The sequence below is a fragment of the Atractosteus spatula genome, chromosome 2 (assembly GCF_055471065.1).
Source record: "Atractosteus spatula isolate fAtrSpa1 chromosome 2, fAtrSpa1.hap1, whole genome shotgun sequence".
NCBI classification, from domain to species: Eukaryota; Metazoa; Chordata; class Actinopteri; order Semionotiformes; family Lepisosteidae; genus Atractosteus; species Atractosteus spatula.
In genome coordinates this window covers 66080071-66106530 of record NC_142707.1, presented here as the reverse complement: position 1 = coordinate 66106530, position 26460 = coordinate 66080071, and the positions used below count along the sequence as shown (strand labels likewise).

The 26460-nt window shown below is 43.8% G+C and overlaps 1 protein-coding gene across 5 annotated transcripts in view; it reads left to right on the top strand.

The window, feature by feature from the left end:
- The window catches only part of arid1b (AT-rich interaction domain 1B), a 236383-nt gene that overhangs the window by 145161 nt on the left and 64762 nt on the right, over nt 1-26460 (top strand). For all 5 annotated transcript variants that reach the window (XM_088933099.1, XM_088933090.1, XM_088933107.1 and 2 more), the window contains 2 exons: nt 8639-8882; nt 23334-23423. In XM_088933099.1, the coding sequence (XP_088789225.1) occupies nt 8639-8882; nt 23334-23423 (334 nt within the window). The remainder of the gene's footprint in view (nt 1-8638; nt 8883-23333; nt 23424-26460) is intronic.

The following is a 26460-nucleotide window of genomic DNA, read 5'->3' as shown; positions in this document are numbered from 1 at the left end:
GCACAGTGATGGAAAAACCCGGAAACCTTTTGAATAATGGATCGAATAAATCTGACAGATCGGGGAAACTCGACTGACACAGATATTAAAAAAGTCAAGGGAGGGGTTGGTTTAGAAGGTTGTGGATCATTTTACCAGTGTAGCCTTCACTTGTAAACTGCTCAGTTTTTAAGATGTTTTTCTCGTACACTTGGGCATTTCACTCCAGGAATGCAGTATCGGCACAGATCGAAACTCAGGCTTCTTTAATGTGATCAGGCTTTTTGTCATGGTTTTGTCACTGTTGGTACACCCTCTTACCAACTTTAAAATAAATGGAAGAAGAAGTTTGTTTAATTCCAAATTCTGAGCACATTCCTGTGCTGCGGCCTTTCTCCGACTCCTGGTAGAATTCTTAACAGCTTCCTGTCTTTAGGAGAAAAGGGTAAGCTGTTTTTTTTTCTACATTGTTCTTCCAGTGTAGGTACAGAAAAGACGCATTTGCAATGTAACAGTTTGTCTAGATGTTTCCGTGGCAGCAGGCTGTTCTCAGCCTCTCTTCCCAACAGGAAGTGCTGCAGAGGTACTCTAGGCGTTTTGCACTCTATGGTCGATTTAGTTTGTGACATCTGTGACCTGAGTCGCATCGGAGCGCAGATACAGGCTGATTTCAGGAAACACTGAATGTTCTTTGCTTGAAGTGCAGGATGTGTCTCTGCCTAGGATGTGTGGCATTGACAGTTTTCGACTTGCTTGTTGTTGGCAAGGCTGCGGAGGAGATAACCGTTAACACTGCATCCATTAAGGGTGTGCTGGTGTTGTTAGTATTCAAAGGTGTCCTGTGAAACACCCTGGGGCACTGAACTGAAGGGAATCAAGCCGTCTGCCAATTTGCAAACAGTGGGCGATAGGGGTGCCTGTAAATAGTTGACTTATGCTATAAAAAAACTATTCACACCACTTGTTTTGGAGAAAGACAACCATGAGAAACTGGAAGCGAGACTTCACAGAGAAATAAGTTAGATTTTGATGTTGTGAAACTATGCACTTTTGCTTGTTAATATTTATAATGTGTGGAGTAGAAGCTTTACCCTTTTTTCGTTTGGAAGTACAGTTTCAGCTTTAAGACCAAGCTAGGTAGTTTGTTTCTGTTTGATATTGGGCAAAACAGTGGTTGAGAGAGAAACTGCGTCTCCTAACTTAACTGCAGCATTTACTGTAGTGTGCAGTGCAGTCAGTGCACTACAGTCTGTTATTTTTGGGAGGCTGATTGGCTTAGTTTAATGAGACAAGTTTGCTTTTGCATTAGCCATCAAAAGCTTAGGCCTTGTGGGAAATTGTGCTGTCGGGGGCAACTGGTCCCTAGCAACGTCAGAAAGCGTCAGTGAGTTGTAATTGCCCAAGGAGGGAACAACATGGTCTGACTTCATGTTTCTGGAAATATTTTATGGTGCTTTTTTAACTTTAAAAGTAACACAAAAAAGTGACACAGTAATTTTTTCTGGTTCATTACAGTCGTTTGTAAAAAAAACAGTTTGTATCAGCCCTCCATGAAAACATAATGAAGACATTAGGTTTATCATCATATGAGCACGATCACGCAAGCCAGTTTAAATGCTTAAAAATCTTGCGTTTTAGTATGTTACATAATTAATCATCATGTTAGTAGCATGCTGTGAGATCGAATTTTGAAAAGCCACAGCCCTCATGACATGACTACATTCTCTTTCAGACAGCTCTCTGTAGAAATCAGCGTTCAGTGCACAAAAACCAGGGGCAGTGAAGACTCTGGGCTGTAGGGTGCTAAAGGTATTAGCTCATACGCTGTCTAGACAATGTGACCAGCAGGGCTTAAGGAACACAATCCCTCCCACTATTAAAGACATGAATCCACATGATTTAATTTCTGCACGTCTGCATTATTGTCTGTGAGTGAAATATACTGTTTCTAAAGCATTACAGTGACTGAAAGGTTTTCTTATATTGCCAAAGTGAATATTTTCTTTCCTTCACTAGAAAAAAAAACTTGTTTTTTTAGATGTGAGCCATTTTGTTTGTGAGATGAGTAGCGAGACTAGAAGTGTGTTTGTTATGATTGCTTTAAAATTGCCAAATTGATATGATTGCTGTACTATGGTCGTGCTTGTTCCACCAGCAGTCTCCGATTTTAAAAGCTGGATGTGAGTACAAGGCAATTTTAGAGAAAACAAATGTTGAGGTTTGCAAACTCCCATTTTTTTTCTTTGCGTTTAGACATCTCAGCACCACAAGAGCTCATAGACGCAACAATACCAAGTTAAAAAACATGAGCAATATATTGAGTCTCTGAGCTTTTTATAATACAACTACAAACAGTGCCTCACAAAAGTATGCGACCCTTTACTGTGGTATTCCATTCATTTTATGAAATGACCAAATGATGCAGACGCGTTCTTTGACCTGGTGTGTTTTTCAAATTGTAAATATTCAAACTGAAAGTCTTGGGGGGAGAAGTACGTTACAGTGAACGTCAGAATAAAACTGAAGAGAAGAAACTGCAATATGTTGATTTCGTCAGTGTTCGGACTCGTGAAATCACCATCGTTTCAGTGAAAGCACCTTTGGCAGCAGTTAGCCAGTCTACTTTGGTAAGTCCTGTCGAAGAAAACTCAGTCTTCACTCAGGTTGGGAGATTGTCGGACAGAGATCTTTACTTCAATCAGCTGAAGGGGAGCAGATCACAGAGAAAGGGTTTCCCCTCGCATACAGTAAGATACGCGCGCTTGACTGAAGTGACACTTTCCTTTTTATACATTAAAAGTGGGCGAGACTTTAACATATCAAAGGAACATACAGGGGAAGGGACACTGTCAGAAGTTTTTCAAACATAAACAAAACAGGCAGGGAAAATGCCATGTGGCTTCCTGCAGTCTGTTTCATTTCTCTCTGGTTGAACACGGGTGTGTAGAATCACAGGCTTCAGTTGCAGAAAGACAGCGGTCTAAGGTGCCAAGAGAAAACCTTTCCCGCGCATAGTCCCTGTCTTGACCCTTCTCACTCGGTCTTCCACAGTCCCTCTCAACTTCACACACCGACTTGTGCATGGTTTGGCACCTCCCTCTCAACTTCGCACTCTGACTTGTGCGCGGTTTGGCACCTCCCCATCAACTTCACACCGACTTGTGCGCAGTTTGGCACCTCCCTCTCAACTTCGCACACCGACTTGTGCGCGGTTTGGCACCTCCCCATCAACTTCCCACACCGACTTGTGCGCGGTTTGGCACCTCCCCATCAACCTCCCACACCGACTTGTGCGCGGTTTGGCACCTCCCCATCAACTTCGCACACCGACTTGTGCGCGGTTTGGCACATCCCTCTCAACTTCGCACACCGACTTGTGCGCGGTTTGGCACATCCCTCTCAACTTCGCACACCGACTTGTGCACAGTTTGGCACCTCCCTCTCAACTTCACACACCAACTTGAGCGCGGTTTGCATGTGTTCTTGGCAGATTTGCTCAAGCTCTCTCAGGCTGCTCAGGGGTCACTTACAGACAGCAGTGTTCACGTCTCTCTACAGATCCCAAATGGGATTCACTCCTGATCACTCAAGAGTATTCACTTTGTTATTCAGAAGCCAGCGTAACAGTGGTCTTATGCTTTGGATCGTTGTCCTCTTGAAAGGTGTTTTTTTGTCCTGGTTTTAAGGCTGAAGACGGCTGTCCTTCATGATTTGCCAGTACTTCACTTCTCCTGCAGTCCTCCCATTCCCTGCTCTTGAGAAACAGAACTATGACATCATGCTGCCAGCACCTCGCTTGACAGAAGGCATGGTGTTGACTGAGTGTCGCACTTTGTTGGGTTTGAGTCAGACGTAACGCTTTTGCATCTACACCACAAAGTTCCAGTTTTGTGTTTCCTGACCACAAGAGCTTGTGCCACATGTTCGCAGTATCACTGACGTGTTTTGCTGCAAACCCCATGAGATTTTCTTCCCTTCCATATGAGCCCCCTTTGTGGTGTCACTGGGATATTGCTGTCTTATGGACATTTTCTCCTGTCTCAGCCCCTGAACTCCTGTTGGCCTCACGGTGTCCTCCCTCACCAGTGTCCTCCTTGTCTGTCTGCTCAGTTTGGAGGAACAGCCTGATTAGGGCAGTGTCTAGGTTTCCACTCCTTAATGATAGATTTCTTCATGCTCAAAAGATATTAAGGGTCTCCAAATGTTTTGATATTCTTCTCCTGATCTGTGCCTTTATACCACTTTAAACAATACTGAGTTGTCTGGAAAGCTTCTTGGTCTTCATGGTTAAATTATTGCTTGAAATTCACTACCTGACTCAGAAACCTTAGAGAGATAGGGGTAGTGCATTTATTCTAAAATCATGTGAACCACTATTATTACAGTCAGAGGCCTGTGATTCATTAAGGTAATTTTGTGCATCTAAATTAATTAGGTTTGCCACAGAAAAGGGTTTGAATACTTATTGCAATCGTTTTTCTTTCATATTGTCTTTTTTTTTTCAAAATGGTATTTCTTTGGTGTTTTTTTTTTCCAATGTGTGGAGTAGGTTGTGCATGTAACAAATATCAATTGCTGCTTCAAAGTGTCGTTACTGCAAGCTTAACAACAAGATGCAAGGTGCTGTAAAAGTACAATTTTTACGTGAGCATCGGTAACTAATGGCCGAGCATCCATTATTAATTCAAGCTTTTGTGTTCATTTACCATAAGAAAAATTCTCAAAAATAGGACCAACAGCTAAACAAAATGAATGCAAATCCAGATGTTGTCAGATACTGTATTTAGAAAAATGGCCTTTTTTTCCCCACATTATAACTCTAAAGAATGGATTGTTAGTACACACTGGCTTTGGTGAAAATAGAAGTGACTCCTGTTCTCTGGTTAACCTCAGACAGGGAATAAAAAGCTGCCCGTCTTTGAACGGCTCAGTTCTCTTTGTAGCAGTTTGAACAGTCCCTCTCAGGCAAAGATAGCCACTGCCAACTGCTTCACAACTGCGAAAATGAGGTCTGGGTTACAAAGTGGTCAACACTAAAAGATACGCGTTACTGCTTCTTAAATGTTGTGTGAAATGTGTAATGGGGAAGTCATTACGAAGGGGTCTGGACATTTGAGAGCGAGTGGCTATTATCACTTCAATATTTTTCTTATTATGACAATTACATGCTTCAGAAGCGAATTAAGTGGTACAAGAAGCCAGCTGGGATTAGTTGACAGCCATTCTGAGAACCCATGCACAGAGCAATTTGCAGCAGAGAGGCAAACAAATTGGGTTTTGGCCGCTTTGGAAGAGGAAGATATGTCGACAATTTGAATGAAATTGCTGGTGGCTACTGTAAACACTTCTGGCAGTGAGACATAATATAGAGCATGGAGCACAAAGGTAACTTCTTAACTAGCAGCAGCATCTTTTTGTCTTCCAAACAGGTTTGGAGTTACTCTTTCATAACATTAACGAGTCCATTGTCAATGTTTTTTTCCCTCTCTGGCTTATGTGTGTCTTCAAAATGCAGTTCTGAAGCTTGCAGGCACAGAGTTTCTTACTTTACTGCCCTGTGGTTGGAACACAAGATTCGGTTGGGAGCTGATGTACACAAAGTTTCTCTGAGTTTTTCAGAGAAAATAACAGCATTCTGACATTTTACTTAGTCTTTGGTCTTTGCATTGATATAAATATATTTGTACTGTAAAACAACCTAACTTATTTGCTGTAGACCGCAAAGTTGTCTTGCTAACTAATACGTTTTTCTTCTTTACATGAACTCTATGTGCAGGTGAGGAAAGACAGTTGCAGAAGGAGGCAAAGCTGTGCCAGTACCCGGAGCTTTCCTGCTTCGACCTGCAGCATCTCATTTAACACAACACGCAAAAGATTGAAAAAGACAGACAATTACATCACCTTAAGAAAGAATGTCTTATTTCCTCAGTAGGTTATTTGCCGATGATTGTGTCCGACGGTCAGGAAAATACACAAGCACACAGTGTAAGCATGTTAAAAGCCACTTCTCTTCTAGTAAAGATGACACATATGTAAGTGTCCATGTGTTTGGAAAGAATGCCTGGTTTGTTCTTGAGCCACTCGTGGCCAAAATACAGATGACATAAGGGTGGCTGATGCTTCCAAACGCTGCCCATTGCCCAGTGCAAGATATCATCAGCATGGCCTTGATAATCCCAGTAAAAGTCCTCCTCCTGCAGAACCACCCTCATGCAGATGTGCTGCTCTTTGAAAGCAAAGGGCAGACACCCCCAAACAGTCACCCTGCTCGTGTGTGCTCAGTGTGTGGCTCTACAGTGAGCAGGTCTTCTGCCCAGACATGTGCCTCTGTTCGTATGCGCATGGTCACTTGCATTTTTTTCACTAGTTGTGCGCTACGCTTTTATGAAATGCAGCCAAGTAAAATGTGGTGGAGAATCTGTTGTCCATGCCAAGACTTAATACTGTCCTTCACTTTCTATGTTTTTTTTTTACTGCAAAGTCTGTTTTTGGGTGTGCCAACTGCTTTACTTTGATGTACAGGCGCTGATGTGATCTCGCCTGATTCCAACAGAAGGAAATCATAACTGAAAGGTAAAAGATTTGGTTTTCCGCTTTTACCTTGTCATTCAAGGCAACCTGTCCAAAATACCATTGTTCTCTGGTGAATTAGGGTGTTTGTGTTGTGAGGCCGAGAAAGACACTTTCGTTGGTAGGCGTAACTCTTCTCTCTCAGCGAGGTCTCACATCAGTATGTTTGATTGCCGATAGCCCGGACAAGAGCGTGCTTTTTTTACCCCATCTTTTCCCTGAAAATAACTGCCTTTATTCTCCTGGTGTAAATTAGAAGAGCAGCAAAGGTCATCTGAGGCAGGCAGGCCAGCTGAGGCGTTTTGCAAAGTAATTGAAATCTGTCTGAGCTGGTTTTCCTGAGACTTCTCAGAGTGCGTTAAGTGCCGCGGCAGTGACAATGCGCGCGCACATGCGCGTGTGTGTGTGTCTTTTAGACACGCGGAGAGGCACGCACTCACCCCTCCTGCTCGTCTTTCGTGAATGAGGAGCTACGTCTGCTTTCTGTGATGAAATCCCTGGAAAGCATGCAACTGAGGAAATGCCCACAACCTGTCACTCAGGCTTCCCCGCAAGGGATTAGTGAAACTGGAGCTCGTAACTCACCGAGATGGGAATGAAAAAAAAAACGAACTTCGAGCTCCGCTCTCTGGTTCGCTGTGAAGCACGGGAAATCAAGGGGACGCTAACATGTCAAGACAGGTGTACACTGCGGAAGATATGAACTGCCCCCACGTCTGGCTTCTCTTGTTTGCAGAGAGCTTCCACCATAACCAAGCCATAAGCAAACCAGAGGTCTCTATATTGTGTTGTAGCTGAGATCCCTCTGCTACGGTGTTTTACTTTGGCAGCATCTTACTTTGTGGGGTGTCTCTGGCAGTGTTTTACTTTGAGGGGTGTCTCTGGCAGTGTTTTACTTTGAGGGGTGTCTCTGGCAGTGTCTTAATTTGTGGGGTGTCCCTGGCAGTGTTTTACTTTGTGGGGTGTCTCTGGCAGTGTCTTAATTTGTGGGGTGTCCCTGGCAGTGTTTTACTTTGTGGGGTGTCTCTGGCAGTGTCTTAATTTGTGGGGTGTCCCTGGCAGTGTCTTAATTTGTGGGGTGTCTCTGGCAGTGTCTTACTTTGTGGGGTGTCCCTGGCAGTGTCTTAATTTGTGGGGTGTCCCTGGCAGTGTCTTACTTTGTGGGGACTCGTGCTCCACAGGCAGTAATTGAAAAAGCGTGTTCCTGATCATAGAAGTCATTTATTACTTAGACTTTTGAGTATGACCTGCGGGCAACATTGGTTCGGGACAAGCCTGTCTTGTCTGAATTGTGCTGCAGTGTAGGTGTAATTGCTGGGCGGCGTAGCGATGAGGTGAGCTGAGCGGGCAGCCGGGCTACAATGTGTGTGAAGTGGTGCTCTGTCCTGTTGTAAAGATGCAATAGGTCTGACAAGGTCAAAGTTACTACTGAGATTCAGTCGTGAAAGCTCAAGTAATTGATGTATCCAGCCCCCAACACGAGAAGGGGTGAGCGTGCTGCATGTGCTGAAGGCCTGCATGGAATGATATGTGTTGAAATGAGTGAAGATAAGCAGCAGACCCATTGGGCCAAATCAGATCAACCTAAATACCCTCACCAAACAGAGGGTAGTAAAGAAGGCTGAGGGCATTATGGAGTGTGTGTCTCACCCCCTCCCTTGTGAATCTACACTGCTCCCATCTGGGGGACGCCTCTGTGTCCTCAGGTGTAACTCAGGAGATCTTTCATCCCCTCTGCAGTCTTGCTCTCAGACAATGTGAAGCAGCTCTTTTCTCCCGGAACGCTGCTGTGCTGTCTTCTTTATTGGTCGTGTTTGTCTTTGTTTGTGTTGTCGTGACAGACTCCGCTGTAGGACAGATTTCCCCCGGGGGGGGGACCGCAGAGCTTGAACTGAGCTGGATTGAATTCTTAGGCTCAGCACTGATGTTTCCCAGGAAGGCGGGAGCGAACACGCACCGGAGATGCGCTGGGGAGAAGCCGGGTGAAAGCCCTCAGTCCACCGGCGCGGTCGTCAGCCCCGCGGCTGACGTTCTTGGCCGGTGGGCTCACCCCGCGCGTCTCTTCTTCTTCCTCCTCTTTCTGCTCCAGGACCTGTCCGGCTCCATCGACGACCTGCCCACGGGCACCGAGGCCGCCCTGAGCTCGGCGGTGAGCGCGTCGGGCTCCACCAGCAGCCAGGGGGAGCAGAGCAACCCCGCGCAGTCGCCCTTCTCCCCCCACGCCTCCCCGCACCTCTCCGGCATGCGGGGGGGGCCCTCCCCCTCTCCGGTGGGCTCTCCCGGCGGGAGCAACCAGTCCAGGTCCGGCCCCATCTCCCCCGCCAGCATTCCAGGTACGTCCAGGCCTCCGGGACTTCGAAACGCACGTCCGAACGACGGGGCTTCTTAACGGAACGACCGCTCTTGGCTAATTGATAGCGGTTTTGGGCATTTTGTGTGGACAGGACCTGTGTGTTGCAGTTCTTGGCTATATCCTTAGTAAAAAAGTGCCGAAAGACAAGGAGTGGGCACAGGGCAGCTACCGTGCCACCAGCGTTCCCTCTAATTTTTAATGGCCTGTGTGCGCAAAAATTCAAGTTGTGCAAAAATTTTCCCCAGTGGCAAAAAATTGTGAGCACTAAATTGAGTGCCTTTAAAATTGTAAACCTGAGATTATTTTTTTGTTAATATTGTCATCCTCATATAAGCACAGAGATCCAAAAGACCGGGACGGCGATTCAGCGAGCCCAGTCGTAGAGGCTGAGTGCCGAGCGAGCATGAGCAGGGAGGTACGAGACGACGACAGCATAGATATCGATGATCGAGTAGCGAAAATAATGCACGCAGTTGGATGTTGGCCTCTCGCAGCCAGTCTCGTGGTCAATTTAGCATTTTTCAGTTGTCGACTGTGTTTGTTTTATTATCCTCATTTTTGGGGGGAATTTAACGTTTTGTGCGCAGTTCAATTTCCTGTGTGCGCTGACTTCATAGCCTGTGTTCGTGCTCACGTGCACAGCTTAGAGGGAACACTGCTTGGCATGTGTAGCCAGTGTCTGGGAGGTGCCAGGTCTTGGTGTGAATGTCAGGGCGGTAGCTGGCTGACTTCGGATGGGGGGTGAGTATCTAGAGGTGCCGCTTCATTTATTTTCAGAAACTGCAGCTGAAAACACTGGGATTCATTTCTAGTTATTAAGAGACAGACACTTGGAGGACAGTGTAATTAGAAGGGAGGTGGATGACTGCAATTACCGTATGACATTTGTGGCAGATAGACACGATTCCTGCAGTTATTGAATTTTGCTGGTAAAGTTTGCAGCAGGTTTACGGGCTATTTTTTTTTTTTTCCCCCTGTATACGTTCCCCTGAAAATTCCTGCCTTTCGCTAAGCTCGTTAATGACGGCTAGAGGCTCACGGTAAATACTCTGGTCAGAACAGAAATACATCCGCCGTGGGATTTTAACAGCAGTGATGTTGGAATACACATCGTGTCGATAAATGAGTTAGAAGGCTTGTGAATAACAGGAACAGAGCATTTTCAGCCATCATGAATCACTAGGTCTTAATGGACAGCATATGCAGTACTGCACCCTTCAGTCACAATTGAGTGGAGGCAGATTATTACTTTCAGTTTTGTTTTTGATCTTAGTTATGTTGTTATGGTACCACGGTATTGGAAAATGCGTTCAGGCACATGACACCTGCAGGACGGTTTGTCAATATATGTTTACTGCTATTAAAGCAGCTCACAGTCTCTAAAGACTCTGACAAAGAACTGAGACCAAACATGACTCGGAAAGCGTCTAGTTCGAGCCTCATGATCCAGCTTCCAGAGCGCTCATCGAGAAGCAGCAACACTTCCCGGGTATTGTTTGCTGTTGTAGGAAGTCTGTTGTATGCTTAGCTTGACATTCTCCTTTTCCCCCTCTGTCAGATCAGAAGAAGTTGCAGGGTTAGTTCCGGTCCTGTTTTGGAGATCAGCACTGTCTTGTTCCCAGATGCAAGCTTGACTTGAATGGGCTGCCCAGCGTAACGGCAGGAACCAAAGTTGGTGGGCTTACCTCTGGAGGTATCGCGAGTTAAAGCCAACGAGGCGTTTCCTGAACGTCACCGAGCAGTCGATGGTCAGGTTTGTGGCCGTCGGAGGCCGCCCCCAGTCCGAGCAGAACTTCAGTGGGCTCTTGTGAAGAGCATGAGTTCCGTGAGTCAAGGTCTGACTTGGTAATTCAGTCAATGGAGTGTGAACGTGACGTGGTCATTGCTTCAGGGGGTGACTTGATTCAATACTGAAAGCATTGAAAGGCTTCTCCACCTGATCGCGTGCAGGCAAGAGCACCAGGTACACAAGGACGGTGGATGGTTGAAACGTTGTAATATTGCGGTGTTATGGAATACTGGCTGAAAAATAAGAATATGTGTTAAAAATGGGTGTTGTGGTTGATGTTTCTTTTGAGAAGGAGTAAATATAAATTAAAGGCGCCATCTCAAATTAACACACTGGTTCAGAAACAAACCATTAAGGAGGCTGACGGTTTGCATTTGGTCTCAGAATGTGTGGGTTTGCGCTTTTTCTTCTTCTTCGCAGTCAGTGACCGCTCTCTTGATGCCAGTTTGTCTGGCACTTTTCTTAAAGATGTGAAATACACAGCACCGTACATATCTACCTTGCTCGTGTGTGAATGTGGTTTTCTCATGTCCTGCGCTGGGATCTGTTCTTGCTTCACTGAACTCTGGCCTCCTTTCGTGAGGCTGAGGTTCTCTACAGAGGCCAGATTTCCCCTCACTTCCCCTCGACTAACAGGCTGACCTTATGGAGATGAGTCAGATGAGTATTAGTCCAGTAAAATAATCGGTTTTGTCTGTTGCTTTTTGTTTGTTGCTAGTCAGTCTTTTGTGAGTGCACAGCCTTGTGGCACTGGAGTCATCCCCCTACAAAACATTTTGCCCCATCTTTTGGCCTGACTTGTATATATCTATTAAATAATGTTACCTGCTATGTCTGCTGCTATAGCTTGACTTTCTTTATTTATGTCTTTGTCAGATCAGAAGATGCTCGGTACTGTATTTCCAAAGAAATGCATTAGAGTACACTGTACGACAAACCGCTATATGAGTTTTCATTCATACGCAGTGTAGTAGTTCCTACCTGTTTTTTCATTTAACGAGCAGATTTTCACTCTTACAGTAGTAGCTGTTCTCACGCAAAAACATTGCAGAGATTCTTCTTTTCTCTCATCTCCGGATGAGGAATTTGATTTTTTTTTTTACATTTTAACTTTTCTAAATTAAAAGCTTGTGTGTGTTAAATGCCTCTAGTACAGGATGCTCCCTAATGTTAATGCATTTGCGGCTGACTGTAACGATGTAACAGCTGTTTATAGACATAAACATATTTATGACATAGACATAGACATCTTTATAGACCTCTGCTAATGACGTGAAGAAGATTGGTCAAATAATTAATGAGGAATATTTTTGTTTTCCAACTCAGGAATCTTTCCGTGCCGTAATAAGGTGAAGGCTGAGGGTTTGAGTGAGCTTTTTCGAGTTCTGGAACAATCAAAAAATATATCTCGGGATGTAATGGAAATTAAATTTCCGCCGTTATAAAAATTTCCACCATACGAGCAGTTTTCGAGGAGCGAATTAAGCTTTTATAATGGGGGATTACTGTACATTAATTCCTGTACACGTATGGGGAATAATTATGATTATAAATGTTGGACTCTTAAGTTCTAGGTTGTATCTCTAAGTAGAGACCATTTTTTTTTTGCTAAAACCTATGGAATATTTTAATTTCTTAAATATTTTGATAGGTATTTAAAAATGGAAATTTTTCTAAGTTCTAAGCAGACATGCATGTATATCAGTCCGCATATAGAATTAGTTTATTGTAGAAATGAACATGTAAATATTAATGGGTTCATCTAATTGCTTGTTTAAGCCCTGACGTACAGTAGCTTATTTGATGACCACCATTTCTCGGCGGTATCAGTCAGCGTGATGAGGCAGGGAGACATGCCTGTAGATGTCCAAATTCGGCACAGGCATGCGTGTGTGAGTGAGCAGCCCTGATGGGAGGTGTTCCAGCCCAGTGAGGAGAGACAGGAGAGCTGCACGAGAAATTAAAACTACAGAGGAAATATGAGACAGATGTAAGACGATGGTAAAAATAATATGCCCTAGGAATTATGTGTGAAGGAAATAAGCAAAAACTTCAAGCAAGAAATAAAAATACAAAATATGCAGCATTTTTGTAGGCTTTTTAGTAGAATGGACGAAGTGGGGGCTATAATGTATGGGATATCACTGCTTGTGGAAGGCAGTCCAACAAATAAGATAAGATATGACTTTATTGTCCATCTAAAAGGCAGGAAATTTGTCTTTGCCATCACCATACAAAACTACAAAAGGCAACATAAATACACATTAAAAACAAACAAAAGTCATAGACATGCAACAGTACATATACACACATTCTCTCTGCCCATATTTCACTACTATTACATATAATCCAATGGCTCAATACAGGAAACAGTCGCTTGGCTGCATTTAATATACCGATTGTACAGGGAACAAAGGATGTCCTGTATATATTGTTCTTGGCCATGGGCATTCTAAAACGCAAATACTTGTTAACTCTGTGATGCACACGCTGCTGAGATGAGTCTGGCCGTTCGCTGGAGGTAGATTAATTGACCCCGTTGCAGGATTTCTTTTGTAGGTTGTGCGTCATTGTCAGAGACAATTGTCACTCGGCACTGAGACACGAAAGGACTAAAATAATTTTAAAAAAAAGATCTCCCACTTAACAAATTTGAAGAAGTCAAGGAGAATTCCCAATAAAAAAATAAAACGAGCATATATACGCCCACATACAGCATACATCCCTCCTCCTCATTGCGGACAGAAATTGTTACCTCTGCTTTTACCTCCCCTGTTTTGAAATGCTGAGCTGTTTATTTCTTTAATATGACTTCAGCATCACAGCATAAGTAATGGACCGTAACCACTGCAACATTTCATCCTTTTTCATTCGTACGCTGTCAGCCTGCAGAGTTTGTGGGATTTCACACTTGTCATTCAGGCCTGCCTGTGGAAGTCACATTACCCTGACAGATGTCTGAAGTGTTAAAAGGTGCACTGAATTCAGCTCTTAGCAGTAACTAGAAAGCGAGCTGTTCACCCGCCTCTCCGTCTCTCTCCAGCAGACTGAAAGCCCCAAACTCCTCATCCTTAAGTGAAATTGTCTTGTGGTGAAAATGACCATCGGAACAGTCGAGATTCATCAGCGACAAAACATATTGCTGCGCTGATATTCAGTCTGGAAAAAAAAAACTCAAGAAAATGCAAGGCTGGCTTTTTCAGCTGGAGTTTTGAGACCCTGCTGGTTTTCAGTCTCTGTCAAGCAGCCGAACACACTGTAACAAAATCGGGCTTCCCTGGCACTGGGGCTTTGCTCTAGCCAGAAAGCACTCAGCAAATTGATTTTCCTGTCCGGCTAGGTTTGTGCCAGTCAGAAAAATCTCATTTTTCATCCTGTCGCTCTCTAAACCAGCGCTGAAGGCCTGTATTATCTGCTTTGGGGATATTAACAATGTTGCATTCAGTTCTGGCTGCGTGGAATTGGACTTGCTTGGGAATGTGTCTGTAATTCGAAGGGGAGGCAGTTTTACAGCAGGTGAAGAAGCACTTTGCTTTCGGTGTGTCATGGTCTTCAATAATCTTACAAGACCTCTGAATATTTCTAGATATTTATGGAAGAGTTGTTTTTTTTTTCTTACCCTTGGCATTTATAATATAAAGGAGGCAGTTCGAATAGATGCTGCACTGCATTCAAGGCCCTTTCTTTCTTGTGTGAGGTGTTCATTTTTGGAAAAAGCAAAATGCACGTGTGGGCTTACCTACTAACAGCCATTACTGTCGTTCTTTGAATTCAGAGGAAAAGATCATCCATATTTAGCGTCTAAAAAGGCACCTTGTGTGAGACTGGACCCTTGGCTCTTCTTCGTCAGAGCAGTGCCAGGGTTGGACACCCGGGTCCTGCTCCAGTTTTGTCCAACACGGGCTTGTGTTCCGAACACATCAAACCTGTGAGAAATCCACTCGCACAAAGACTATCCTACAGATGTCAAAAACTTGAAAAATACTGTACGTGTACGTTATACCTACTGTATAAGCGGCAATTTCATTGTGGAGTCTTATTTATGTTTTATGTTTGCACAGTGGCACAGTAGCTAGCCTTGCTGCCCTTAAAGCACTGGGGCCCGGGGTTCAATTCTGGACCTGGGGTGCTGTCTGTGTGGAGTTTGGATGTTCTCCCCGTGTTCACCTCGGTTTCCTCTGGGTGCTCTGGTTTCCTCCCACAATCCTAAGACATTGACATAGGTTCCCTGGCTTCTGGGAAAATTGGCTCTGGTGTGAGTGTGTGCATGTCTGTGTCTGTGTGTGTCCTGCGATGGACTGGTGTCCCATCCATGGTGTATCCCGCCTTGCTCCCATTGCTGGCCAGGATAGGCTCTGCAGCCCTGATTTGGATGAAGCGGTTAGAAAATGGATAGTTGCGTATGTTTTTATGTACATACGATATATACCGTATGCAGTATGATTTAGTCTAGGAAAGAAACCATAAACCACCAGTGTTGCAAAGGGTAATGTCCCTCTTACTAAAAGCATGTCTGTTGAAGTGTTTGCTGTTTTTTTTTATAACAAATGACATCCTTTTTAACCTTGACAATCTGGACGGTTTACCTTACTCTTGCCTTAGGCAGCAAGAAGCACAACGGGTTGTACACAACACCTCTGTATTCCCTGTGCAATCTGTGTAATCCCAAAGCTACACTGTGCCGGTGTTTGAAATCCTTCCCAATTCAGTCAGAGGCTGCTGCTTTGGGCCAGCACAGCTCCTGCCAAGTGCTTTGCTGGAATTTAATTCCTTTTGTCTTCCTCCTCAGCTATAGCTGCTCCAGATCACTAACAAAGCAAAAATGTAAATAGGCTGAACAGATCTTTATTTGCAGACAGCAATTGTCAGCTGTTTTTGTGGTGCAGTGTAAGCAGAGGTAGTGTTTAAATATTAAGCAGAGACTTGAGAGAGCTTAAGGCACAGCACCTGTTTTTTTTTTGCCCCCAGATCAATGTTGTGCACTGGTGGAGTCCAGGACATTGACGATAACAGTCCTGCCATTGTGTTCTTCACCTAAAAGTGATACACTGATTTTGTGACTGATGTTTTGAAAATGACTGCGTGCATCAAAGCCAAAACACAGTGCATAACATCAAACAGGAACTGTTTAAGAGAAAGCAAATGATTGTAATTTCCTGCTTACAGATGTGTGCGTGCGATTCTGTATTTTTTGTCAGGGCATGAATATGTGAGTTAGGGCCATTCCATATATGTGATTTAGCACTGTAGTCCGAATGAAAGATAATGTAAAACTGTCTGTTGTTGGGCTCTCTCACGTCCAGCAAGACCTCATTTCGACTCTTAACACCACAATGTAAGGGGAAACGAGTCTTAACACACTGGTGTGCACATACACAGTCTTCGTTTTCGTTAATCAAAGGTGCGCATCCTTAATCTGCATCAAATCCTACTTGTTCTGCTTAAACATCAAGTGCCTCAAAAACTGGTTAAAAAGCCAGCTATGAACATGTCTGACTCCCACACGGTTAATCACAGCAGTGGGTCTTGGAAGCCTGTGCAGGAAAGCTGTTGCAAAACTTGCTGCTGCAGCTGACTAAGTGAGCCATCGTCTTGGGTTCCAGCACTCAGCCCTGAGGAATTACAGGCCCGGTCTGGAGAGTACATTTCAAGCGAAAGCCAAACTTGGTTTGCAGGCTTTCGCTGGTGTGAATTGCAAGGGCTCCTTTTTATTTTCCAAATATGATTTCCCTCTCTGATTGGCGACGTTCAGAGTGTATTGTAGGGTGAGCGTTTTGTTGTTCATTCTCTGTGCGTTCGTGGAGGAAAGGGCCTTTCTCCCCTGAGAGTGTCTCGTGACAGCAGCCTCCTCTCTCCCGAGCCAGAGAACAGGTGACATGCTCCCAGTGCTTCTTTTTGCACTTCCCGCTGCTTTTGCCATGTTTCCAACACAGGATTTCTGTAACACAGGGCAGCTTTATTGTATAATAATACTTTAGAGAAGTGACCATCGGGCACTTTATAATCAGGCAGCTCAATTTGCCTTGCTAGTAAACAGCTACTTCCAGTAGCTGGGAAATGCAGGATGTTAAAGCAGCAGTGGTCCATCAGTTGCATTTAACACTGCTTTGTTTATTTTTTTTCCCTTTTAAAGATGCAATTTAAGCATTCTTAGCAGGGCATTTCAGTAAGCTGTTTATCGGCTCCATTTGAAGTGCTTCCAGGCTCTCTGGGAGCTTAAAGGTCACTGTGCACCACCGAGTGAAGGGACGTGTGGTACAGACACTGTCTGCCAGCAGGACAGGCTCTTATTGTTTCACCTTAAGTGGCTCCAGCCCCTTACTGGCACATCACATTCATATTTTTAATTGGGCGGCACTGAGGTGCCAGGCTTAGCATGTAAAATGTATATTATGATAATGACGAAATGTGTAATAACACATTCTCCCCACATCAGGCCTGTTTACACTGTGGCATTGTCTTGATAATGAGCTGTCCACTAGCCCCGCGACTCTGTACTGAAACAAATGCTCATATTTATGTAAATGGAACATTTTATCGCACCGGTAGATCATGGTGTTGTTCATTAAACGCTCACTGTACAAGAACGCTTTTTCTCTAAGACTGCATGCACAGAACAAAAACATTTAGGCTTCTGCGGATCTTGCTGTCGAGAAGCCAGTGGGAACACAGCAGCGGCTGCTGAGAGATCAGCGGAGGTGATTTTGTCAGCACGGGCATCAAAACCTTTAATTGGGATCATTAAAGTATCAATCCGGCTCAGCCGAGTCAGGGACACCGCATGAAAAAAAAAAGGTCACCCCTTGATCTGCAGGGATCTAGCAGTAAAATGTGTTTGTTGAGAACCCTGAAGTCTCCATTGGCAATTGATCGATCCTGAAAGAGTATTTGCCCTTGGTTAGAGTCATTGTAGAGGAAAATAGAAACGAAAAGCCTTTTAAAACCTTAGTCCGTAGTAAAAATACGTGCAAGCTTTCCTAAACAATTCCCCATAAGAAATTATATTTTCATGGAAAAACTGTTCAGCTCACTTCCTACACGTTAAGCTGGCTGACCGTAACCCGCAGAGGAAGAGGACACAACACAAGGTCCTCTTATTCTTGAGTTGAAAACACTCCAGTCCCAGGCAGTCCCTCCAAGGACTGGAGCTCTGAGTGCAGTTTGTTAGAAGGGTTTCCAGCCCCACTTTTTTCACCCTTTTAGACTTCATTTGCTTGTAAAACTAGGGAATCCCTTATTCAGTCTGTGTTTTCTCCAGGGTCGATGTTTCGGTTTGGTGTGCAGGTAGTGTCTCTTTCCAGAAAAAGGCAAGGGTCTTAGAATAAGAATGTCTTCAGTTGATTCCTGCTGTTTTAGTGATCAGTTACTGCAGTCATTCGATTTGTTCAGTATACTTAAAAATTCGTAAAATGTAAAAATGCAGCTTCAACACCGAGTGGACATTTTTTTGTCTTATAGATTTTTCTCAAAAACTGTAGAGTGTCAGACTTCTGTTTGACTATCCATAAGAGAGTGTTTAAAAAACAGGACACCTCAGTAAGAAAGAAAGTCGTGGGTTTGCTAAAAAGCTTAGTGTATGTACTTAACAGTGTTTTCATTTTAGTGTTATTTTTTTTTACATTTTTACATTGAACTATTCTGGTCTATCATATTATGGTTTTGTCCTCTGTCTTGTACACACACATTTAGATGTATGTTGATACCTGTTCACGCAGAAAAAGTTAATCACTAGTTTTTATTAGCATTTTCGCCTCATTAATATATATTTCACGATGGTCGAGACCTGAAAGTAATGCACAGGGCGTTTGTGTTTTTATGTGAAAATTGCTCATTGCTAATGTTGAATGCATTTGAGGATGAGAAGTGAATTGAATGTGAGACTTTGAAGAGATACTGCATTGACAGCGCCACTAATTGCGGTGTTAAATACCTTTGGCCGCTCACACTAAGATGGCGCCGACTGAGAAGGCTGCCGTCCTGCGAGCTCCCATTCGTCCTTGTCTTTTGGACATCATGTATTGCATACGCCCTGGACGCATAGCAGCTCTATTTACATTGAGTTTTGTCTGAGCTTATTTTATTCAATTTCTATTGCATTATTATCTATTATTATGTAACCTTAATTTGTAACCTTAATTGGGTGATTGTATCCCCCCTGGTGAGCTCATAGAAAAGACATTTCATTGCCAGCAACTACTGCTGCACGCTGTATTGTTGTGCATTTGATCAATAAACTTTGATTGATTGATTGATTGGGATTAAATCTCTTCCGCCTTCTTGCTCTGTAGAGCAGGACCTGAATCTGGAGGCAGTGAGGTGTATGTGCTATTGGCAAAAACATTGTTGAGCTATTTTTGAAGATAATTTCCAAAACGCCATTTGAAAAGGAAAGTAAGCTATGTAACTGAGAGGTAAAATACCAGTGGCTAAAAGAAAAGGCACAGAATCATCCTTTTCAGCTCAGGCTGTTTAGCTGTAGCCTCCCGTTTCTCTTTTTACACCTGATGTGTTTCTGATGTTTAAGTGTAATGCTAAAATTGAATGAATCAATTATTTAACTGTAATGTGAAGACGACGAGTGACAATAATATCTGCCGACGCTAACTGAATCGGGAAGAATCAGGATGAAAGATATGGATGGCTTCTGAACTGTTGGCCGAACACGATCAGGTCTCCCTCCCAACCCCCCCCCCCAAAAAAGAAGGGATTTGTTGTGTTGATTAACGGCACCGAAGCATCTCGCAAAGCCCACTGCTCAGCCGGCTAATCCCTCCTGCTCCATCCATTCGTCTACGACCCCCCGCCAGAGAAACCCAGGCAGTCAGCCTCCTGATGGGCCCTGTCGTTGACTAATGAAGAGCCGAATTAGTTCAGGCGTGAGACAAACCAAGCGCCGACACCAATCCCAGAATGCATTAATCCTCAGCCATCCAGATCTGCATGTGTATTAATGGTATAAACCAGCACAGTTCATGCCGGCGTGCCCTTCCAAACAGAGTGTGACAGCGCAGTGTGTTCTGGCCCTGTCCTCCAAAGCCTTTTACAAGGGGAAAGTTACAAGGGAAGGGTGAACTTGCCTTAGTCGTGCGGATCTCAAGACTCAATCAGCATTAACTCCTGCTGGTGCAAAAGTGAAAAGGGCCCCCTGTAGAAACTCTGCTGCTGCTTTTCAGAAACCAGCTGGAGACTAGGAGCTCACAGGACATTGTGGATTCCTCCTCCCCAGCTGCACTTTTCGTTTAAACTAGTTCTGTCTTTCTCTGGTTTTATCTTCTTATCTTTTCGCTACTGTTGTGCAACTCTGGAAATGTTGAACAATCTCCCGCACTCTGTTTTGGCCCAGAAGACAGCTAAACAAAAATATCGATAGAGGACTCGCAGTGGCGCTCGGTGTGCTAAGCAGATAGGGACAGAGCACACTGTACTGTAGCTAATACACACAAAGCAGGAGAACTACCCTGACCATACTATGAAAACAAACATACCACCAGCAGTCATTGATATTGAATTGACTGTGGCAGAGTGGTTACTTCAGCAACTTGGCTATTAAGTTACAGCTGGTGACTTAAGTACTGACACCTTCCTTCTAGAAGAGGATTCAAACTAATAGCCGGAGGGCCAGGATCAGCCCAGCAAACCTGTGTGTTAATCACGGTCTGAAACTTCAGCCGGGATTCAGTTTGTGCCTCGTCTGAGCCTGAATGGCCCTCACACAAAGCAGGCTCCCTCAGTGATGGAACTGTAACAGTCTTGTGAACAAGCGCTGCTTGTAGTTCTCTACCTTTGTCCGGTCCCAGCGCCCCTGTTTGATGATGTCACGGGTTTCGTTTGACAGAGGTGTGCCTTTGCACGAAAACGAGGCTGTAGGGGGTTTAATACTGCTAGACCTCTGCAACTGAATGACCTCTGGTCTCACTGGAACTGGACCAGCTAAGGGTGACAAATGTCGTGTGGTTCAAGAGAGGTGCAGAAATGTATCTTTTTTTGTAGGCGTAAATGTCTTGTATCACATGATTTGCCCAAGAGCAATAGCAATAGTTATAGAAGTGACATCTTTGCTATTTTTATATTGCTGAAATCTGACTTTTAACTTAACATGACTTTTCCTGTACTTCTAAAAGAGTTTATAGGTGACCCTGATCACTAGTCCCAGAGCCAGTATAACTCAGATTTCAGACCTACAGTTTATCAGCTGATGTACATACAGTATATACGCATCTATAGGTTAACAAAGGTAATTTGTTCCTTAAAAAGTGTTTGTAATGCAAAATTTTGCATAAAGAAAATGTAGATTCTCACTTTACATATAAAGGCTTACAACTCATGCCAGATATCTAGAATTCACTCAGCATTACTCTTTGTTTCCAGAGAGCACTGAATTGTCAAAGTAAGAACACTATTTCATGTGTATTACACATTACCTTAGTACAGTAGATCAGACAAAATATTTAAAAATTGTGTACTTGAACAATAACATAGCACAGCTGAGGTGAAGCACATGTCTTTTGATAGCTTACCCTCCCCTTTATTTGTGTTAATAATCAATTCCACCTTGAAACATTGTATGTTAAAATACAATTCTGAAATGTGATCAGGCAGTATCATCAGACTGGTATCTTACGGGCACGCGGGCGTCAGAACTTTTTCTACACTTTTCAGTTTTTGTTTGAATGTTGTTTGACGTCTAAGTGAGTGCTAATAGCCATTTTAACGGACTGCACCAAAAGACAGTTTTTGTGTGTACTAGTTTACAGCACAAACATTATCTTTAATGAGTCTTGTGCCAACAGTTCCTCAGTGTAATTCTCACATTTTACAAAGCTTGAGTCAGTGCACATGTCATTCACATGCCAGTTCACATGCCATTGCTTTAATTAATGCTGTTAACATTAGCTTGAATCTTTGTGATGCTGAGGGACTGAAAGCAAATGAATAATAATCTATTTCCGAGTCATTATTTTGACTTCAACACCTCTATGAAAACGCAGTAAATTTTTCGTGAGTTTTAACTCCCGGTAATTACACTCACAGACATGTGTGATTCACATTTCACAGCAGCCTCGCCATTCTGTAGCTTGATCTTGTCAAGCCTTGTCAAGCTAAGCATTACTGGACCTGGTTAGTAATTCAGTGATAGACCTGTAGGTGGCGCTCTCCCCTCTTGATCAGAATTTCTAAGCCAATGCCCCAGTATGGTGACCAGGGACACTGTGCTACAGGAGGCATCAGCCTTGGTATGAAACGTTCAGCCGCGACTAAATTCCACTATGGCTTCAACAAGCGTCTTCCCTTCAGTTCCGTCTTAATTCAACTGGTGGAGCGGTTTCTCAGCTCTCTACTTGATCAGCTGTGTAGTAGCGGGGCTTTGCACATGCAGTGTACAGTAAGTGCGATCTTTGAAGTTCTGTATTTGCATATCTGAACAGAAAGACACAAAGTGCCTTTTGATTATGAAAGAGTGAGAGGTGTAACAAAATCTGGTGTTAGTTTTCAAAATTACTTTTACGTGTAGTGGATACGGGTACCTGTGAAGAACTTTTTTACCGTTGATTTGTTACAGGAACAACTTGAATCAGATCGAATTGATTAACTGGAAATCGTACTAATGGTTCGACTGTGCTTGTTAGAGAGGTGAGGAACGCTAGTGACTTGACTCCTTTTTTTAATCATTCCTGGTGTTAAAATTGCTAGTTCTTTACTCACGTCGTCCTTGGAAGTGATACCAGTTTCGCAGTTTTTTTTTTTGTTCGCGGTAGACATATGTTAATAAAAAGGAACCACATTGACATACTGTCGCAATTACAAATGCTTGTCATCGTAAATGAAGGCCCTGTCTCTCCACATAATGAAATGATCAGTAGTCGCAGCAGGCAGAGCTTGGGAGGGGTGCGAAGGAGGCTGTGGCTGAACAGGCCGGGGGGGGGCCGAGATCGGATTGGACTGCGATGGTGTGGCCATACACTTTTTGACGCCATTTTGTAATTTTTTTTTCATTCGCCAGAAGTAGCAGCAGTTGATGAGATGTTTTTGTTTCTGTCTTTTAAGAAAGTATCCCAATAGGAAGCTGTGGCATTTCAATTTGACCTAGAAACCACTGTAGCATGGTTCCCATCACAGGTGAAACACATCAGTACAGGACGGGCTGGATTTTGCTTCTTTGAAATCAGTGTTTTGCAGAAGCCTGAGGCGTTTGCCCTCTTCCTACCCAGCATTCCCACAGCCGTGCCTGTTGAGTAACTTTATTATTCCACAGGTGGTGTACACACCAGCGTGACTGAAATCCCATTCCGAGACACATTTCGGTTTCGACGAGCTGTTAGGGCACCTTGATTAAAACCGCTTGTCTCCTCACGCTGTCAGGCTGTCAGTCAACGTCGCACCGCGACGTGCGCCTGTAATCCATTTACTGGAAGCCTCCTGAAGCATCCTTCCACAGAACTCGCTTGGCAACCTTTTGTTCCAGCTCTCTTGTTCAGTGTTGAATTTCCTCACTCCAGCTCCAGCTTCTCCGGTAAGCGCCGCCGAGTGGGCGCTGAGAATTTGGAGCCGGATTTGGGACACCAGCGTGTTGTAATAATGTTAACCCAGCCATCTGAGTCTGTCCGCAGCTGGCTCTGAAGGTTTTCTTTCCTCTCTCCACAGGCAGCCAGATGGCTCCTCAGACCCCCGGTAACCTGTCCGACGCTGGCTCTCACTCTACCATGAGCCAGTCTCCAATGTCTCAGGAGAGGGGTAAGTGGATTTCAGCAAGCAGTTCAGCAAGTGTCTGTCTTCTGACTGTTGACTTGGGGAGTGTCCCCAGTGCGTAAGAGCTCTAATCTTCACTCAGTCCACTGTTTCCACGTGCTTCTGGAAATGGGTGTTGCATAGACTAAGAAATAACAGGGGTAGGGGGTAATATTTAGTGACTTTATAGTGGCTTAACTTGTCCTTTTTTCATTCCCCATCTGTTTTTACCTTAGGCCAGCTCAAAGCGCCCCTTTTAGCGTGGATTTGTCTGCTCTGTTCTTGAAAGTAAGTAGATTTGAGGTTAGTCAGAGGACGAAGGACTTGGGTGAGACTTCTGCAGAGCTGGTTCTTTTTTGTTTTGTGTGCTTTGGAACAACTGTATGATTTGGATCACTTTAAAAATGGGGCTGTTTGGGTTAACAGAAAATATACCTGGAGTGCAGTTCACTTAGTTCATAGCTGTGGAGGTATAGAAACACAGACAACTTGTTAAACTCCATATCAGGAGGATAGCAAATCTGTTGAGTTTTCGTTGAAAGTGCCTTGAATTTGACACACACTAACCCTTTTCAGTCTTGAACAGAGAAGGCTATGAGGTGATCTGATACAAATATTCAAAAACCTCAGAGATATTGACAAAGTCTAGCTAGTGGATTTCTTCCTAATGAACAGTGGATCACGAAGTCGGGGGCACAAGTGGACACCACACTGAAGTGCCTTTCAAACCGAGAGCAGGTGGCACGTCTTTATCCAAAAGCCTTGCGGGTTTATCAAACAAGCTTTCTTCAAGAAATGGCTGGAAGAGAACCTTGAATCCATTAACTATTAACAGGCTAGATTGGCCAGGTGGCCTCCTTTTGTTTGTGAACAGACTTAAGTTCACATCCGTTTTTCTGTTTGGTATTGCGGTATTGTTGCACAGCTCATTAGAGTAGCACTGCATGATTCTGCGCTGTTTCGCCTCCTAAAATGCCATCTGTTGTGTGGGCAGACCATTCAGGTAAAAACAGCTTCTGACCAGACTTCTCAAAGCTGAGTGCAAGTATGCAGGGGAATCCAATTAGCGTTACTCACGTCCTTAGGGAATGAGTCTTGTGTCTCTGATTTACTTCCAAAGCTCTCCTCTCAGTTTTAGCTCGGAGGAGCTTTTTAACATCTATTGTTTTTATAAAGAAATGTTTTCTGCCCGGATGTTCGCCTCTCTTGCCCATTTCCTCTGGCTTGGAGGAGTCTCTCAGGAGCTGTGTCTCACCTGTCGTGGTGAAGCCACTGGAGGTTCCCACAGGGAAGGTAGAGAAGGCGGGATGGCAGGGTAAGAGGGTCGGAAGTGACAAACATTTTTCCTGCAAGATTTAAAAGAGCAACAACGCCAGCAGATTGACTGCACCTCCACCCTGGACAGCTGTGCTATACTGTGTTGCTTATAATGCAGTGGCAGCCTAGGCCACTGTCCAAGAGTGGCCTTCAAATGGCTTTCTTATGCCATCGAGCAATGCTGGGGTCTCTTCACCTTTTGAACCCTCGTAATCTCCTTACGAGAGTCACCCCAACAGGTAGCAGGGGTCAATCCACTCAGGCCACGTGCATGTCCGGAGTGTAGTACTCCAGCTGCTGGAAGTCCAATCATGAGAAAATAAACAGACAGATATCACTGGCTGCCAATGCATTATGAAAAGTGACCAATGTCAGAGTAACCCGATACAGCCAATACAATGTTTTTTTTCTGTTCTACCTGTTTTAATTAGACTGTTGCCACCATTTTATTTTTTTCTGTGGGATATTTGCTTCATGTTATGATTCTCATGTACCGCCCTCTGATTCGAGTAAGCACACGGACCAATAGCAGCCCAGCGATCTAATAGTCGTCACGTACTCCTACCCTTTGCCCTTTGTCTCTGTGGCGGGTTGTTCTCTTAGCGTAATGAAGAAGGACAGGAACTTCACTGCGACATTTGAGCTGAGCAGAAGAAGAGATCGGTTTTATTTGGATTTCAGCTCAGTTTTTTAGTCAAGAATGAACGTGGCTTTCCGTGATATAAAATCCATCATTTAAAAGGAAATGATCAGCCAGAAGAGGTTTGCCGATTTTAATAAATGCAGCTCAGTACTCTTTGTTGTCCAGTTAAGACTATAACCCCCTGCCAGAGAGAGAGAGCGCCTGCATGCATTATTTGCTTTTAGCACAGTCTGCACAATGTTCTTTTTCCACATCCATTTTCCAGGCGGTTTAAACATGTGGAACTGTGCTGTCTTTTAAGACTCCTTTCTACTAATGGAAGTGAAGTATGTCCCTTATACCCAGGCCTGAAGTCCAAGCACTTTACAGTCTCTCTTTATCATCATACAGTATCATCATTCCTTATTCAGTGCAAAATGCAGCACATGGTCAGCAGTCTTTCTGAAAAAAATGCTTGTTAAGCTTGGGTTCCAGGGTTACAGAAGCACTAAAGAACCTCAAGTAGTTTCAGCATCTCTGGTTGCATGCTTGAGAAGAGAGCTATTTAACATAAGCAGTAATATTACAGCACCTCACTCACAATCTGTGGGGCGTAAATAGGCCCTTCGCAATTTATACAGATTGCACACCTCATACGAGACAGGGGGATTCGCTGCAGCTTTGAAACATAAAGTATGTTTAGTATAACTAAAGCCTACTGTATATTTTATAAGGCACGTTTAGAAATGTTGATGTTATGAATGAGTGATGTTTCATATTGTGCTTAGCCAGAGACATTCAACCGGATTCCTTTCTTTAATGTAATGTTGAGAGGAACTTGCTCGTAAGTAAGTGAATACTTAGAATGAGAGTAAATCAGATAATGATTTGTATCCATACATAATGCAGTATACCTCAAGATCCTTTAGAATCTTTTGCCTTGCCTCCATTTTTATTTTTTATGTATTTTTTTAAGGGAGTCAAATCACAGGGAAAAAAATAACACGTAGAAGCCGTTCACAGTTACTTACGGAAACTGTTATTGTGATCTTTTGCATTTTTATCATCCTGGTCCTAATACATCTATGAAGGTGATGGGGGAAA